General features: G+C 46.0%; 1 protein-coding gene and 1 long non-coding RNA gene across 2 annotated transcripts in view; one reads left to right on the top strand and one right to left on the bottom strand.

The window, feature by feature from the left end:
* Positions 1–7110: 7110 nt before the first annotated feature.
* LOC106893137 lies at positions 7111–9541 on the top strand. Its single transcript, XR_001412998.1, has 3 exons — positions 7111–7314; positions 8568–8667; positions 8849–9541. It is a non-coding gene; the product is annotated as an uncharacterized LOC106893137 (long non-coding RNA).
* Positions 7316–17289, bottom strand: part of SLC35F3 (solute carrier family 35 member F3) — a 112659-nt gene continuing 102685 nt past the window's right edge. Inside the window, exons 4-7 of the mRNA XM_014950844.1 lie at positions 14618–14743; positions 11272–11464; positions 9633–9722; positions 7316–9010 (exon numbers count right to left, since the gene is read on the bottom strand). Of these exons, the coding sequence (XP_014806330.1) occupies positions 8766–9010; positions 9633–9722; positions 11272–11464; positions 14618–14743 (654 nt within the window). The 3' untranslated portion in view covers positions 7316–8765. The remainder of the gene's footprint in view (positions 9011–9632; positions 9723–11271; positions 11465–14617; positions 14744–17289) is intronic.

Consider the following 17289-nt stretch of genomic DNA (forward strand, 5'->3'; position numbering starts at 1 on the left):
TAGAGATTCTGATAGGTGATCCTTATCTGTAACAGATTTTCAGGGAACTGGGTTTTAAAATCAAGTTCTTTAAGCAATATAGCCCCGTGTCCAACTACTTATTTTGCTGGAAATAATAACAAAATCTTACCTGAGGTAACCTGGGACATTCACTTCCGTTGTTCAGCACCAAGCAGTTTTTCTTAATAAAAATTTAAAGAATATGTAGTGTGAGAGAACTATATGTTTTTATATGATTTTCTTTCTTGCTTCTCAGATGTCAATTAAGGATGTAACTGACTCCTTTGATTAATTGTGCCTGGTTTTATTATTAAGAAATTGAAGAAATTAAGCAAAGAAACACCATGAACTGCAAACAGTAATCACCTCTTTCTGCTCCTCTTTGAAATGTTTTAACAGAGATTCCTTAAACAATTGAACATCAAGCGTCTCTCTGAGTGGATCTCTTGAGATCCTGTGTCACCAAATTTCAGATTCTACTTTCATCCTTTTACTGGCTGAAGACCCTCATGGATTACTCTTGGCAGTAACTTCAGCTTTGAAGAAGTCATCTGCAAAGGCAAGTGTAGAAACACTCTTTGTTCTGGTGGAGGGGAAACATTTATATGTCTTTATTGTTTAAAGTCTTCCTTATGTTGCTTTCTGAGGTTATTTTTGCGGTTTATTAGGGTTCAGTGAGACTTAAGTTCTCTTTCCAACAGGTCCTTCTTTAACAGAAAAGGTAATTTTAATCTTTAAAATAGCTTTTCAAAAATCTTTTAAAAACTAAGTAGCTCTCTTGAAGAATCAGGCTTCAGAAAAGACCACTGATATTTTGAGCAATGATTTTCTGAATTTCGTAAAAGAATTGCTTAAGAACTGGCAGGCAGCTAATTAGTTCCTTAGTTAATGAGTTAATTATTTAGTAGCCACAGATAATACTAAATTATCTATGTCTATAAAGAAAACTTTCTGTTTACATAACATTGCATTTAATACCAAATAGTTGCAAAGAAAGATCAGAAAGAGGCTTATTAGATTCTAAAAGTTTAAGATATGTGGCCTTACACAAAGTACTCCTCTATTATTTCATAAAGACTTCATGTTGATTTTTTCTTTGGATGAGTTAGCAAAGATTCAGGCTTTTGAATGAATAAAGAAAGAGGAGTGTATGAGGAGAAAGAAAACTGTAGCTTTTGTTTGGCAGCGTTAGCAAATCAATTTTCTAAATCCCTAAGCAAATGTGTATTATCACTTTATTTTTCAACTAGATGTGTGTTGGGGCTCTTACCTTGATTTCCTCATAATGCTGTCTTGGCTGAGTGTTGTGATGAGGATCCCTGCACTAGGGAGTGCCAATGTGACACGAAGGTAGAGAATTAAGCACATGGCTTGGGACACTGAGGGAGAGACAGAAATGGAGGCTGCTGCAGCTTTCTGCGGTAGCTCTGCATGGATCAGAGGACTGAGGGTCAGGGTGTGAGGGTTCATCAGGTAGCACTGGAGGGGATTTGGAAGGACTAAGCCATCTATGCAGGCTGGTATGTTTAGTGATCTGAAGCCTGCTGAGATGAGGCTTGCTTGTCTTTGTGACCTTTTGTGGATATCAGGGGAGTACTCTGTGGAACAGTGTCTGAAAATCACTAGGCTGCTGAGAGGAGTGATGATTACGATGAAGAAAAAACAACAACTGCAGGTTTAGGATTCTTTTAAGGTGATGAAGTCGTTTGCATTAATTATAGGCACTTGTTTTTAATGCCAATATTCCATTTTTGTTCAGTGGTTAGAGAAGGAAGAAAACAGAAAAAAGAGTATTTTAGGAAAAGCAGGCGATGGTAAGGTGGGAAGTCTGACTAATTCTTACTCTTCTGCCGGCTCCTAATTAGTAATTCTTCAGGCCCACCGAGGATGAGACAAGCTTGCTTTGCAGCAGTGTTGATGCTCAGCTTTTTGCAAGAAAGCTAGATGGGAAATTGGGAGCCTGCCTGTTCTACAAGCAGACTCAATTTTTCAAAGCTATGTAAGTGGAAGAAGAAAACTTGTCTTTTGAGTTTCATTTGGATGTGTACTGTGGCATGTTATGTACTAAATGCAAAGAAGTGGTTCCTAGTTCTCTGAGAGACTGAAACACGTCCTAGAATTCTCTATCAAAAATCCAGCTGCATGCTTGCATTCAGGTATTGTATTTAATAATCCATCAGCTGCACTGATTGCCTTATTTCACTATAAACATTGTCTGTGAAGCGTAGGTGTACTGTACCAGATGGAATTGCTTGTGCACAAAAGCCACATAGTTCTCAAACATGGTGAGTATTTGTTCCCAAGATAAATGTCAGTTTTCTTAATAGCCAAGCTAGCAAGTGACATGCCATTGACCGAATCCAAATTTGCACAATGAGAGATGTTTACAAGTCAGGAAGGCATTTAAAATGTAAAATTGGCCAAAAATCTCAAGGAGAGTATTACACAACTTATTCTGCAACTAGGCTGCTGTCATTGAAGACTTGGCAGCTTCAGAAGGCAGAGAGACAGTGAGACCTGTCGCTGGGAGACAGCACAGCTATCTTTACTTGCCAATAATGTATGCTCATAGCCAACAAGGCAGGAAATCCAAGCTGAAGTTCACATTTTGTAAGTCCTTACAAATCCTGCTGCTTGGACCGCACTGGAATCCAGCTTTTAGGATTCTCTTAAGGATCTTATAAGAATCTTTTAAGCATCTGGGTCAGTTGTGATGTGCAGAAGGTGGAGTTGGGAGTTGGTGGCTGCCTTGGCTGCAGAAGTTAGTGAGGGCGGCCTTCCCTATGGAAAGGCAGAGAAGAAGTCTCAGTCTCTTGGTAGTCTTGTTCTTTCATGTTAAAAGGAGTGTGAAGGATGGATGACTTTCCACAGACTCACCTTGGCCCTTTTTCTTTAGAGAATAGGAAATAGTGCACTTAGATTTCTGAAGAGTTTCTAATGAGGCTTCTTACCAAAGAAATTAAGCTGCTGTGGATCAAACCAGAAGGTTTTCTTGTGGGCTAATAACTGGTTAGGGAGGAAGGAAACAAAAAGCAGGAATAAATTGTTGCTGTTTAAAAGGAGAGAGATTACCAAAGGACCTGTGCTGAGGCCAGTCGTCTTCTATGTACTCATAAATGATTGGTCAAAAAAACATTTTGTGACCATACTTTTTTACTGATTCAGGAGAGTCAAGACTAAAACTGAGAGAGGATCTCTCACTGTCATGTGGCAAGGCAGCAAAATAGCTGGTGGCATTCAGCATTAATAGACATGAGGCAACGGCATGGTGAAAAAGTCTAAAATAGTGATAAGGGTCTCTAAATTGACTGTTGTCACTCATCAAAAAGATTCTCAATTTATGGTGGAAAGCTCTGTTAAAATACATCTACTTTAGTTCTCTCCATTTGAGTGAAAGATGCTCTACAGGTTGATTGCTGTTGTTCCCAATCAATGCACTGAGATGTCTTGAGATGTTAGGTGGACTGAATCTAGAAGTAGAGGGAGAGATGGAGATGAAGAGATGGAAAAATCTTTTGTGTCTTCTGAAGAGATCATCTAGCTCAGCAGTAGGATTAACGAAATGTCTCTAGACAGTTGCAGAGAAATTGCATTTAACAGGTTTGCTACTAATGTGAGCTCCACCATCTCCTTTGTTTAAGCTTTTTCCAGAATTGTAGCTCTCCTTGTATGTTTCACTCTTCATTACACTAGGATGCGATCAGCTTCTCGGTATCTGTGATGTACATGGAGAAATACTGATCACTACCTTTTTTAGAATGACCTTGTGCATATATTAAGACCCCTCTAACAGACTTTCAGGTGGAAGAAACAAATATGAGGCTTATTATTTTCAGACACCTTAGTTTGAGCTACTGGCCCTGCCCTTAGGAATGTGGTTTCATCTTAAAAGAAGGCTTTTAGGCTGCAGGTGGGAATTTGACTTCCTTTTTTTTTCTTTTACAAGATCTTTCAGCTCCTTTTTTTCTTATGTCCCTTTCTAATGTTCAGGATTTTTAGATAAGGTGCAGGTTATTATGGAAATGCCCTAGAACATGCCAGCTGAAGAAGAAAATCTAATTGCTTCTCTTTTAGTAACGATGTGCTAATTAAACTCATCCATCAAAATCCATTACTGCTGGCAGTTTCTGCAAAGACAGCTTGCACGAGGGCTGGACTGTGAAAGAAGCTTCTTAGCCTTGGCCTTTGCCAAGAAGTAGCTCAGGTTTGGAGGCCCGAAAGGACCCCATCCTTTCTGTAGCACAAATCAGGGACGTGAAGCCAAACTCCCCATAGTTTATGACTTTACAGCAAGTGCACAGACCCCATTTCTTCATACTGGAGTTGTAGCAAGGGGCAGGTGGACATCTTCCCCTGGAAAGCCTCTCCCAAAAGGCATTTCTGTCCTGATCCCATCAGCAGCTCTCCTGTGCTTCTGCTTCACAGCAGCTGCATTGCTTCTGTCTGCTGTTCTTCCCCAATTCCTTGAAGAACCACCCCGGCCTCAGCCTGCTTTCTGAGTCTGTGTAGCTCAGGCTGGTGATTGATGCTGTTCCTAGGGCTTCTGAAGTGCTGGAGACCTGTGACATCCCTTTCAGTGCAGAGGAGGAGTGTTTCATGTGTGTTTCTGTTGTGCAGACTTGTGAGTTTATTGGGAATATGATCCAGAGCTATGCAAGCCAATTAAGACTTCTGTATTCACTGCACAGGGAAACCTTCACTTTTCAGTGGCTTTGCAGGCCTGCAGGTACAGTAGCAGAAAGGGTTTTGACCAGAAATGGTGTCCACCTGGTGATGTTATCTTCCCTAGAGATTGAAGATACTGTCTGTATTAACCCCGACCAACTCAATATTGCACTAGCTTTGTTACAGAGCACTCTGGAGAGCTGGGGATGCATCATTTGTCCCTGACCTTACAGAAGGCATTAATTCAGCCCCAGAACTTGGTGATCTGCAAGTCCTGCTAGCCTGCCCTTAACCCTCAAACCAGTATAGCTACATGTTGGTTTCGTTGTCTTCTGTTCAACCGTTGAGTATTGTGATTAGATTTCTGCCTTTCATAGCTACTTTTGTGAAGACTACTGATATGAAAACAACCATCCTAGACAGAAGAACAGGAGACTTTTTTAAAAATAAGCCCAGCTGTGACTCATATGCTGATGAAAGGCTCATGCAGTCACCGTGGGGAGTTACAATAAAAGATTATGATAAAGGTAGCAGCAGGAGACAACTACAGACAACAGGCCAAGGAGAAAGATGTGCAAGGGAGGGGGAGAACTGCTGTTCTTTCCCATGGATTCTTCACTGCTGTACTGTGTGCAGCAAAAGCTGGCACCTGCAGTGGGGTCTGGTGCTGCTATTTACTTTCCTGAGATTTTTTTTTTTCAACTTGCTGTTTTAACAAGCTCAGTGGATCACTATTTGTTTCCCCCTTTGCTGAAGGAGCCAAGACACTTTGTGAGGACTAAGTTGGGGACAGAAAGCTGAGGATTCAGGTCAGCCCTTGAACAAGGGTACACACTGGTGGCTGGCAGTGCTATGCAGGGGTAGGAGCCACACAGTGATGAGGCAGGAGACCAGCTTCAGACCTTGCTGCCTGGTGTCTTTGATGCTACAGAGAGATGTAGTTCTGCCTCAGGAGGAGGTTTGAGGCGGCCAGGGTGGGGTAAAAGTCCTGGTTCCAGGCTTGTGTTGCTCTCTTCTACAGAGCAGATACAGCCCTGCAGAGCTGCGTGGGGTCCATACAGGCCAGCTGTGGTCTGACTCGCAGGGTGCTGCAGGGATTGCTCACAGTCCTTTAGCCCATGAGGGCAAGCAGAGGAGCCTGCCACTACTCAGCCGTCACCTCCAAGGTGCTGAATTTGTCCTGGGAGTGCTTTAACTATCCAAGATCAGGAGGGTTCAATATTACCCTCACCTGAAGGGTCGCCTGGTTGCATCTAATGCTTTCTCAGAAGGGTTTGCTCTCTTGTCCTTCTGGTGGGAGCCAATGACTCCAGTTCTTTTCATTCCTCAGCTTCAGATCTATGAAGCTTTGGCAGTTATAGATGCATGTGCTTACTGATAGGGATGTACTGTTTTCTTGACATTCTCCTAGTCACACCCTGGGCTTCAGTGTCCAGAAGGTTTTGCTAAGCAGCTGCTCGCTGCCAAGTCAGGTGCTTTAAAGCAACATTTTGCCTGAAGAAATATAGGTCACTTCATCTGAGTTCTAGGTGTAGACTACCCATAGGTCTATGTGTAGTTCAGCATTGCTTAACATGGATAATTTAGTTTTTTCAGCTCCTATTTGGGAGAGAAATTGTAATATATTGCTGCTTGAAATCTCAGCCCTTGCATGCATTTAGCCTGTTCTCAGGAAGGATGAGCCAACAGAAGCAATGACAGTTGCATCTGGTAAGTCAGAGTTTTACTGATGGTACTTTCCGTTCGGGTGCATAAATTCGTGCCTCCCCCACCCCCAATCTGTACTGAATGTTAAAAAATCTGCTGCCATTTTAGTCATAAACACACTTTAGTTGCATTTTTTAAGGTGGCATTTAGAACCTTTTGGGTACCTACCAAGCTGCACCAAACACACAGGCAAATGGAGTGCAGTGATGACAGAAGATGCCACTTATTGGGACTATGGAAAATGGAAGGACTGTTTGTGCTTTATTCTCTGGCCTTTCCCCCAAGACAGGGGACTTGGGAGCGGTGTGGGGTACTTTGAGGATGACAAAATCATGTGCAGGAAGATGGAGAAAACTCTAAGCCTGTGTGTACCCTTCAAACCAATTATTAGAGTTGTACCTGCACTCCTGCCCTGTGCCTTACCCTCCTCTCCTTCCCAAAGAAATAGATTAAAAATTTTATTTGTGTAACCCTGGATGGAACAGTGCTTGTGAGCAGCTTCCCATAGTCTGATTTTTAGCTTGCGCACGTAATCTCTGGTAGCAAATCTTTAGTGTCTGTTTGGCCATGAAGAAATATGTAGGGAACAGCACACGGGCTGGACTAGGGCCTAATTATTAATGTACAAACTCATGTCCCATCCATAGTCCTTAAATACCTGTTAGCATATGCATGTATGGCTGCTCACCGATGGTTCCAAAAGGTTAGCTTTTCCTTTGATCTACTTCTGCCAGACACGTGTTTCCTGACATGCCGAACATGAGACCCCAGGATGGATTTGTCCAGGAAGTCTAGAGAAGACTTTTGTGTTGAGGAGAGACTGGGCTTGGTTGCTTTGCTGATTGTGTCTTTCCCTTCTGATCGCTTTGGCTGAAGACGACCCACAATAACACTGGAATAAAGATGTAGTCAAGAGAAGGAAACAGATAGCATTGGCTGAAGGTGAGTTTAAAATCTTTTATTATTTAGCTTTGCCAAACAGGTAATGGAATCTGAAGTTGATTTGCTAAAATGTTTTAAAGTGGATGCCACCCCTGCCTGAGACAAAGAGGGCCTCAGTGGCAGCAGGGACTCTTAGGCTATGGCAGCAGTTCAAAAGAACACTTTTAATTTTGTATGCAACAATGTAAACTTCAAAAATAGTAAACTATAACCTTTCCCCCCCCCTTTTTACATAGCATGTGATCTATCACAGATAGAAATTTAATGGCGAACCAAAATCGCGTAAGTAAACATCCTGGTGCTTACAAGGTTCATAAAAAGTGTTACATTTGATGTAAATATCTTACATTTTTAACTCTTAACACTCACAATTATGGAGTAAAAGCAACTGGCGATTCACCCCCTTAGTCCGTGCTCTCAGACTGTACCTCAGCAACCACGCTCTTGCCAGCCCCTTTGATCATTTTCGGTCGGATTGTCCCACACATGACCAAGACTTCCCCTTCCTCACACTGGTGTTGGGCAAGCGCAGCTCCACACAGGGGAAAAACCTGTGCTAGTGAGAAGAGAGCCAGGTCTCCTGCACGCAAACTTGCAGTCCCCTGGGCCCTGCACTCCCACAGAAGCCACGGCACATATGGGGGAGCACGTCCTGGTGTCAGTGGGAATTTGGGGTCCCCCGGGGCTGCGAGCCCGAGCCCTGCCATCGCAAGCAAGGGCCTCGCGGTGGGACCTGGTTCTGCGTGGATAAAGACAAGAGTTGTGTAGAAGGCACTGGATTTCTCTTGCATGATTTTAAACATGGACTACAGTCATGTGCAGAATAAGGAGATCTGGGCTCTAAACTGCTTTCTCTCTAGTGCTTTAGTGCATGCATTTGTAGCACTTGAATTTTCTCCTGGTTGCAGCGCAACATGCGCTCGTCTACATAAAGTGATTTCCAAACCTCCTTCCTTCCACTCTTTCCCCCATCTTCCTGTCCCCAAAAAGATTCCCTTTTGGTTCCTTGAAAACTTTTAGAGTACAGCTCTGGTCAAAAATAAACGTGTGATGTAGCATAGCATTTGTTTCTTTTAAATCACAGTGTGCAATGCATCATTCGGTACCTAATGTTCAAAATGTCTGCCCTGCTTTTCATGAAAATCATTCTTTAAAATAACCTATGCAAATAATATATTTTGACTATATATTACATTCATTTAAAAAGAGAAGAGAGGTTCTTGGTTTGCAGGTTTGTTGTTTTTTTTTTTCAGTGTACTACTTAAGTGAAAGGTCTGATGTGAAAAAAGTACAAGCAAACTGGACATGCCAAGACTCGATGCCTTAGATGGTGATCATATCAAAACTGTACAGGTATGTACACCATGTTGGACAGGTGTGCTTCTTCCCAAGAAAAGACCTTTGCGTCATCATATATAAGGTTAACCACAAAGTTTTGGTAAAAAGAGCATTTAATGAGCAAAGGATGACATGGAGGGGCGAGTTCTCCGGCTTTTGTTAGGCAGTCCTGAAGCAATGTCTCCATTTCCTTCAGGGATTTCTTCCTTCTTCCGGACTTTGAGACGCGTGAGGAGCTTTATTACCCAGACATCCCATTCCTCTGGCAAGAGCAGCAGGAGGAAGCCCAGGCCAATAATGATGATGGCAATTACTCGGACACTGTTGAAGACAATTTCACTGGTGTAGTGATCAACAACTGTGTGGAACATTGAACGGGTGTTATTACATGAGAAAGCATTAGGTATCCCCTTCCCTCCCCCTTGCCTCCCTGGCTCTGAGGGCTGGCTGGTGCAGGAGAACATGACTGTGGAGCCTCTAGGGCTCTGCAGTCTCTTGGCCTTCCCTAAAGTTCAGAAAACTGACAATGTACCAGTTGAATGCCCCAGTGTACTTGATGAACACCTGCAATGTTATTTACCAAGGCAAGCAGAATTACTAATACATATTTGCTCTAAAATGTAAGCACTTCTATTTGTTTCAATTTAGTGTTAAGCCTGCCTTGAACTAAATTATTAAGAATTGATTTCTACTCATCCATGAGAAGCATGACTTCAAATCTAGGTGTTTTTTTTTTTTCAGTATGCTGGCTTCTTTGGACAGTAAGTGGAAAAGAAATTCTAGAGATGATGAACATTTATGTAATGTTATACATTACATATTTAACACAAAGTATACATTTTTAATCAGTGTCATCTTTGTGAGTCTTTGAGAGAAGATGCAAAACGTGTTTAATAAAGCTATTTGCTTTTATCCCTGTTGTGTATTTCAAAGAGCACAGATTTAATGTGTTCATTAAGATGCAAGGCAGAAATTCTTACCCGCATTCACTGGGACGCTCAGTACAATTCCAAGAGAAATCAAAGTGGGGTAGGTGATAGCAATCCCAAAATTTAGTAGAATATTGAATGCTGAAAAAGAAAGGAAAGAAAAACATCTTTTAGTACAGTGAAACGAGGAAGAGGGAATGTCACTTGAAACCTTTACACTTTATTACTCCCTCTGTATGTTGTTTATATAGAAGGCAACAGCTTCTGTTGTTACTCCTGGAAGATACCTGTGGACAGGCCCCTGTCTGCTGCATTCCTGTCTGCCTGAGACATTGCTGTTCCCAGGGAATTCTATATCCCACTGGGGTGCAGTGGCGGGATCAGGGGTACAGCCTGTCTCTCAGCGTAACACGCAGTGACTCCCACTCTCTGCAGGGATCCACTGCCCTGCTGCAAGACTAAACACTGTCACCTGGGAGATTTCAGCCAAGCAGTCGCTTCTGGCTGGATACTTCTTTTAATGAAAAAGCTGCCTCCAGCTGCAAGTGGAAATCTAACCTTCTTCCAGACAGGAACTTGCTAAATACAATTTCATACAATGAAATTATATTATCATTATAATATCATTACAGTATCATTACAACTGAATGATTATAATATCACTCCATTGTAATACCACATACTATTCATGGAGTGTCTTACAACAAATTAACAATTGCTTGGACCAAATTCACCCTTGTTGATCAGCTTTAGCAAAGTCAGGACAGCCTTGCCAATACTGACCTTGTCAGCAGCTGGGGCTCTGACTGTTTTCTAGCAGTACCTATACATTGCACGCCCCAGGGATCGCTTGCCAAGCTCTGCACTGCTTCCTTACAGAAAACTTCCACTGAGTCCACAGATAAGTAAACTGGAGGTACTTCTAGAGCCAAGTGCTGTGACTGTTCAGGGTAAAAGGATCTGGGACTCAAGATGGGGATGGAGAAGGGCTATTTCCAGTAGAAATCAAAGTTTTAGGAGATGTGATACTGTCATCCAGTTCAGGAGCCAACTGTAGCAGCACAGTCAACACATCTAGTTTAACAAGGAACAGCATCACACTTCTGTTTTTAGAACTGATGACCATTAATCATTAAGGCTGGGATTAAGGCTTGGCACCTCTCCCAAGCTGGGTTCCCTTGGTGGCCCAGCAGTGCCACCTACTAAATTCCCATCAGCGCTATGCAACGCTTACATTTTCAAAACTTTCCTGCTCTTTAGAAATAGCAATTAGCTATTACTGAACTCAGTGGAGGCCACCTTGACTGGCCTGGCCTAACCTGCTTGTTTGGGGGATGCTGATGGGCCCAAGGTAATGCCCTGCCTGGAGGGCTGCTCCCCATCACAGCCCAGGCAAGTGCCACTTGTCTCTGTGAGGCAGAGATCACGAGTAGAAGTTAGGACAAGCTTTACAGTTTAGTCCCACAACACCTTCTAATGAGGGCCACAATATCCTGGCTTGGTAATAACAGCAGAATTGGAGTCTACATTGCCACCTAGGAAGGGACTCTCTACATGATTTCTCAAGCTAATAATTAGGTTGAGAAGAAGGGCAAACAGCTGCAGTATGGCAGGGATCTGCAGCTGCCACCAGCAGTCAGTTTCTGGCACCATCCACCCCAAGCAGCCCGAGAGCCCCATGTCTACTCACTCAATAAGAGAATCGAAAATCCACAGAGGTTTCCCCAAGGAACGATGTCGAAAGAGCTCCAGTACTCCACTTTGGTAAAATAAAGGATGACGGGAATACAGGTAACGAAGAGGACGTTGAAGACAGCTAACACGGACAGGAATAAGGCAGCTTCTCCAAATTTAGCACTGCCCAAAAGAAGTTTGAATAAAACCTACAAGAGGAAAACACATGGGTTTAAAACTCTCTTGCTTGCCAGACACTTGAGATGGCTGCTGGTGAGGTTGTGGAGAGCAGCTTGTGTCCCCCAGCCTTCTCCCTCCTGGCATCCCCTGGAGCACAGCCAGGGGCAGCTGCCAAATGAGCCCATGTGGAAGGGGACTCAGCACCTTTAGCCATGTACCTCCTGAAAGGGAAGGGTGCTCACCCTAGCCTAGACCCTTTGATCTTTTTTCTGCATGCTCCCTTCAGGAAAAGCTCTGGAAAATTTGACACTAAAACCAGAAGATCGGTGGAGCAGGTGAAGCACATTGTGCTTCACAACCGCAGCACCGGGCCGCTTCCTCCCTGGGAATCATAGAATTGTCTAGGTTGGAAAAGACCCTTGGGATCATTGAGTCCAACCATCTACCCTTCTCTACAAAGTTCTCCCCTACACCATATCCCCCAACACCACATCTAAATGGCTCTCCCCAGAAGAACTCATCCCCAGAAGGCAGATGACAGCACAGCAGCAGCCCTGCAGCCCAGAGCCCAGCCACAGCCTGACTAATGAGACCACGAGGAGGGATTTAAAAGCTTTGGTTTGTCAGTAGAGGAGGGATAAAGAGAGAAGGAATGAAGGATTTAAGCAGCCCATCCAGAGAGCTCCCATGGATGGGTCTGGTCTGGGGTCTGCATCAGTTTTCCACCACAGAACTGCATATGGTGCAGCTCATCTGTCTGCAGATCCGCCTGCCCCTCCGACACCCACAACCCATGGAAACTGAGCCAGACTGTGGAAAGCAAGACCGGAATGGCAGCAGCAGTGGCAGAGTGGTATCTGTGGCAGAACAAGCTGCACAGCTCCATCTGTACAGGTGCACAGAGCGCACTGCAAAGTACCATTCTGCTGGCACCACCACCATCACCTCCCCGTGCACCAGCTCTGCCTCTAACTGCTGGAACAGCCCTGAGATCCCTGTCCCCCTCAAGGACCAGTGGTGCCATGGGAAAAGGGCAGAGCTAGGCTTTAGCCTTCAATAACCCTCCCTGCCTGCAGATGACTCCAGAGCCACGGCATTTCCTTGGGTCTGGAGGACACATCTCTAGTCTGGCAAGGAAATACTCTTTCAAAGGAAAAAATCTGTATGAAACTTCATGACCTCCCTTATGTGAGACACAGGGCGATCTGAAAACATGAGCAGAAAGGATTGCAGCACAGCGCTGAGGGACACGCAGGGATGCTCCTCAGTCTGGTGAGTCTCCCCATATTGCTTGTGTTAAGGCCGCTGGGCTTGCCTGGCCAGTTCGTGTTGGAGGACCGGTACGATGGGATTCATTAGACCAGATGAAGATGTCTACATCTCATCCCAGTCTCCGTGTCCAAGCCAGGGTGTGGAACTGCCCTTTCCAAGTGCTTATTCCTCTCTGTGAACTGTGACTCTCAGCACCACAAGCAGCACAGAGGCGAACACACGTACGTGTCTCAGGCTGAGAGAAACGGCTCTCTGCCCAGCAGAGAGGAACGTGTGTCATCTCACACACAGTGTGGTGTGCCCGGCCAGTCAGGATGAGACCTTGGTTCATAGGCATGTCCAGAAGAACTCATCCCCAGAAGGCAGATGACAGCACAGCAGCAGCCCTGCAGCCCAGAGCCCAGCCACAGCCTGACTAATGAGACCACGAGGAGGGATTTAAAAGCTTTGGTTTGTCAGTAGAGGAGGGATAAAGAGAGAAGGAATGAAGGATTTAAGCAGCCCATCCAGAGAGCTCCCATGGATGGGTCTGGTCTGGGGTCTGCATCAGTTTTCCACCACAGAACTGCATATGGTGCAGCTCATCTGTCTGCAGATCCGCCTGCCCCTCCGACACCCACAACCCATGGAAACTGAGCCAGACTGTGGAAAGCAAGACCGGAATGGCAGCAGCAGTGGCAGAGTGGTATCTGTGGCAGAACAAGCTGCACAGCTCCATCTGTACAGGTGCACAGAGCGCACTGCAAAGTACCATTCTGCTGGCACCACCACCATCACCTCCCCGTGCACCAGCTCTGCCTCTAACTGCTGGAACAGCCCTGAGATCCCTGTCCCCCTCAAGGACCAGTGGTGCCATGGGAAAAGGGCAGAGCTAGGCTTTAGCCTTCAATAACCCTCCCTGCCTGCAGATGACTCCAGAGCCACGGCATTTCCTTGGGTCTGGAGGACACATCTCTAGTCTGGCAAGGAAATACTCTTTCAAAGGAAAAAATCTGTATGAAACTTCATGACCTCCCTTATGTGAGACACAGGGCGATCTGAAAACATGAGCAGAAAGGATTGCAGCACAGCGCTGAGGGACACGCAGGGATGCTCCTCAGTCTGGTGAGTCTCCCCATATTGCTTGTGTTAAGGCCGCTGGGCTTGCCTGGCCAGTTCGTGTTGGAGGACCGGTACGATGGGATTCATTAGACCAGATGAAGATGTCTACATCTCATCCCAGTCTCCGTGTCCAAGCCAGGGTGTGGAACTGCCCTTTCCAAGTGCTTATTCCTCTCTGTGAACTGTGACTCTCAGCACCACAAGCAGCACAGAGGCGAACACACGTACGTGTCTCAGGCTGAGAGAAACGGCTCTCTGCCCAGCAGAGAGGAACGTGTGTCATCTCACACACAGTGTGGTGTGCCCGGCCAGTCAGGATGAGACCTTGGTTCATAGGCATGTGCTTTGGAATTTAAGCACGTGATTATTTCTATGGTAAGCAATACTTTAAGCCCAACATTGGCCTCATATGCCACTGAAGGAGTACTGGCAAGGGGACATAACACAGTGCCTTGAAAAAGAAGCTAAATCTCTGCAGGGCACTGCCAGAGTGAGTAATTGAATCCAGCACCTACGGAAAAGCAGCCTCATTTTTCAAGAAGGTGGAGCATCTGTAAGTCCTCCTGTGGGCCCCATGGGGAAGATTCTTCCCAGGAAGTAGGAGTTTTTATCCTAAGTGAGGGCAGACATCAGGGCAAGCGAAGACCTGACTGCAGCGTTGCAGAGTCAGTGTGTTTATGGCAGAGGCCCTCAAAGAAAGGCATGTGGCACTGAACTGCATGGGGGTTTGCAAGTAAGGCAGGAGCAGTTAATGTGAGCAACAGGGGTGACTGGCATCTTTCTGGAAGGGGAGACCCAGATGTGCTTACCTTGTAGAGAGCAGACATTGAGGCAGAGCCCACCACCAGGGCTATCCCAATAACGGAGTGGCTGTGAAACCCATCAGCGTACGTCATCATAACTATCCCTGCAATAGCAAATATAGCAGCCACAATCTGGTTGGAGACAAAAAAAGAAAGCAAATGTTACTGGACAACCCCCAGCATGGAAAAACATGACAGCAGCTTTAAAGGAGAGGACAGTAGTTCTGCACCATCTGCTTATGTAGGAAACGAGCAGCAAGCCCAGGCTGGTAACCCAGGGAGCAATGCTGCCTCCCCTCCCGCCTTCCAGGGCTGCAGGCAGAGCTGCGAGGGGGCTGCTGCCCCCGGGGGTGTGTGCAGCAGCCTGGACCGCAGGGCCCAGGGTCTCGGATGGAGCTGAAGGGGGAATGTCATCTCTGTCACTGAGCCTCCCCCACCAGTGAGTCCCTGCAGCCTGTGCGTGACAATAATACACAACTAATAATTCCCTGGTGCTTGCGGGAAAGGCTTTGAGTCCTGAGGAGGCTTTGGGAGGAAAAAGGTTTTTGAAATAAACAGGGGAATTAAACTCATGCAACTACTTTCCAGTTCGGATGTGTCATTTCAGAGAGCAGAGGGAGGTTAAGTCAGCCAGCCGTGCCCACAGCAATGCCTGAGGGGGCTCTGCCAAAGCGGGGCAGCTTTCACAAAGGCAGCAGACAGGCTGCTCCCAATTCAGCTGGGTCAGCAAGAGACCCATGGCTTCTCTGGGACTGTCCTGCCAGATGCCTCAAGCCTCCCTGGGTGATAATTCTGGGGTGAAAAGGGCTTTCTGCATGCTCCCTGCTTCCTGGCTCTGCAGTGGTCCGAGGGATGCCCTGCTTAGACCGCATCCCTTTTGGCTGCGCAGTCACGGTGATGCTTCTAAAGTAAATGGGATAAATGAGTTTATTTTCACCCATAGCTGGGTCAGTGCCAGTCAACTGTCCCCTCTCTTGGTGCCAGTTTTAAGCCCTATCCGCAGGCTGTGGCTGCCTACACCTCCAAGAGCAATGGCCCCCTCTCACCTTTCCTGTTCACCACCAGAGATGCTGGGGCTGCTGCGAAGATGCAAGGGCAAAGCCTGTGTGCCAAGCTCTGCTGCCACCTGAGCAAGCAAGCAGTGGTGGGGGGACCCCTTTGTCAGCTACAGGTCCCCATCCCCAGCGCCAGCAGCCTCTTCCCCAGGTTGAGCTGGGGCTGGTGCTGGGGGGCACCTATAAAGGTTCCACAGACAATCACCCAGCAGATCCCTCCTGCACATTACATCAACACTCCAATTTCCTCTAAGAGAAAAACCGCCCCATTTTTGCAAGCAGAAGGGGATCAATTTCTCCAAAGGTGTTGCTGTAGAATGGCAGGGTGGTATAAGGGTAGAAAAAAGCCCAAATCAGCAGAAGCTGATGCTGCCTGGAAGATAACAGCTGCTAATAGCATCTCAACAAGAAGGGGCTTGAGCCTAGAAATCGCTGTGCTGCTGTTCAAGATGCTGCACGAGGACAACTTTGGCAGGCTATGGAAGGACAGGGTTTTCTCCAGCTGCTCAGCCCCCTGCAAGGCCCAGCTGGGGGGCAGCAGGCTCTAAAGATGCTGATTTATGACCTGATCAGAGTGCAGCCCAGTGCAAAGGCTGGGTGTGCACGCTGCAAATTTGGAGAGGTTCAGATATGGCATCTTGGCTTGCAGCCCTGTCGGCATCAGATCTCTCCATGCACAGCTGTGAGGCATCATTTCTAAGGAAAAGCTTGGCAGTGGTGTAACTGGGCCCTACAGTCCTGGACAGGCTTCTTTTTAAGGAAAGGAGAGAAATAATTCCGATGCATGGCTCTACTGCAACGTGGGGCTGCTTCAGATGGGCAGGACTGAAGGAGCTCAGCAGCCCTCAGCAGATCTCTCATGTCAGCATGCTGGTGCTTGTCAAATAAAAATCCAGACACTCTGTGCGGCTTCGGAGGCACAAGAAAAAGGGTAATTGAATGAGATTAGATTGGGCAGGTGCAGAACAATGAAAAAGAGATTTGTCTTCACACCACATATAATTCCACCAAGGAAAGCTTTGCTGTTGCACACTGTGGATGCGAAAAGTTTACAAGGATAAACTCATGGAAGAAAAAAATCCATCAACGACTATTAGCTATAGGAACATCACTTCCATCTCAGGAAGTCCTTGAGCCTCAAATTGCTGGAGGCTGGAAAGTTTCATGAGGAAATATCATTATAGGCTTTTCATGTTTAGACAGATTTTTTCTAGGTGCCCACTACAGGCAGCTGCTGGAGCCACACTCCTGGGGCAGACGCACCTTTGCTCTCAGTATGGCTCGTTGTAGAGCTGCAAAATACATGGTTTATCTGGAAAATGTCAACTCCAGCCCTTCCACATCCCCTGGGTTACAGCCCAGGTGACAAAGAGTGGCAGATGCAGCATTTCCTGTAGCATCTGCTCTAGACATGGCCATCTCCTGTCTGAGATGCATGGGGCTTGTCCAGCCTGAGGCCAGGGGGACAGCACAGCCACACGCCAGGCTGTGGCAACCAGCCTGTACCTCCATGGGTATCAGCGAAGGGACCCTGCTTGGGTCCCCACTGGTGGCTGCAGCTCCGCTGTGGGGGAAAATTGGAGGGTGCATTAATAAACCACAGAATCAAAAATATCCAGTTTT

Source organism: Calidris pugnax, unplaced genomic scaffold, assembly GCF_001431845.1.
Source record: "Calidris pugnax isolate Ruff unplaced genomic scaffold, ASM143184v1 scaffold24, whole genome shotgun sequence".
In the NCBI taxonomy this organism is placed as follows: domain Eukaryota; kingdom Metazoa; phylum Chordata; class Aves; order Charadriiformes; family Scolopacidae; genus Calidris; species Calidris pugnax.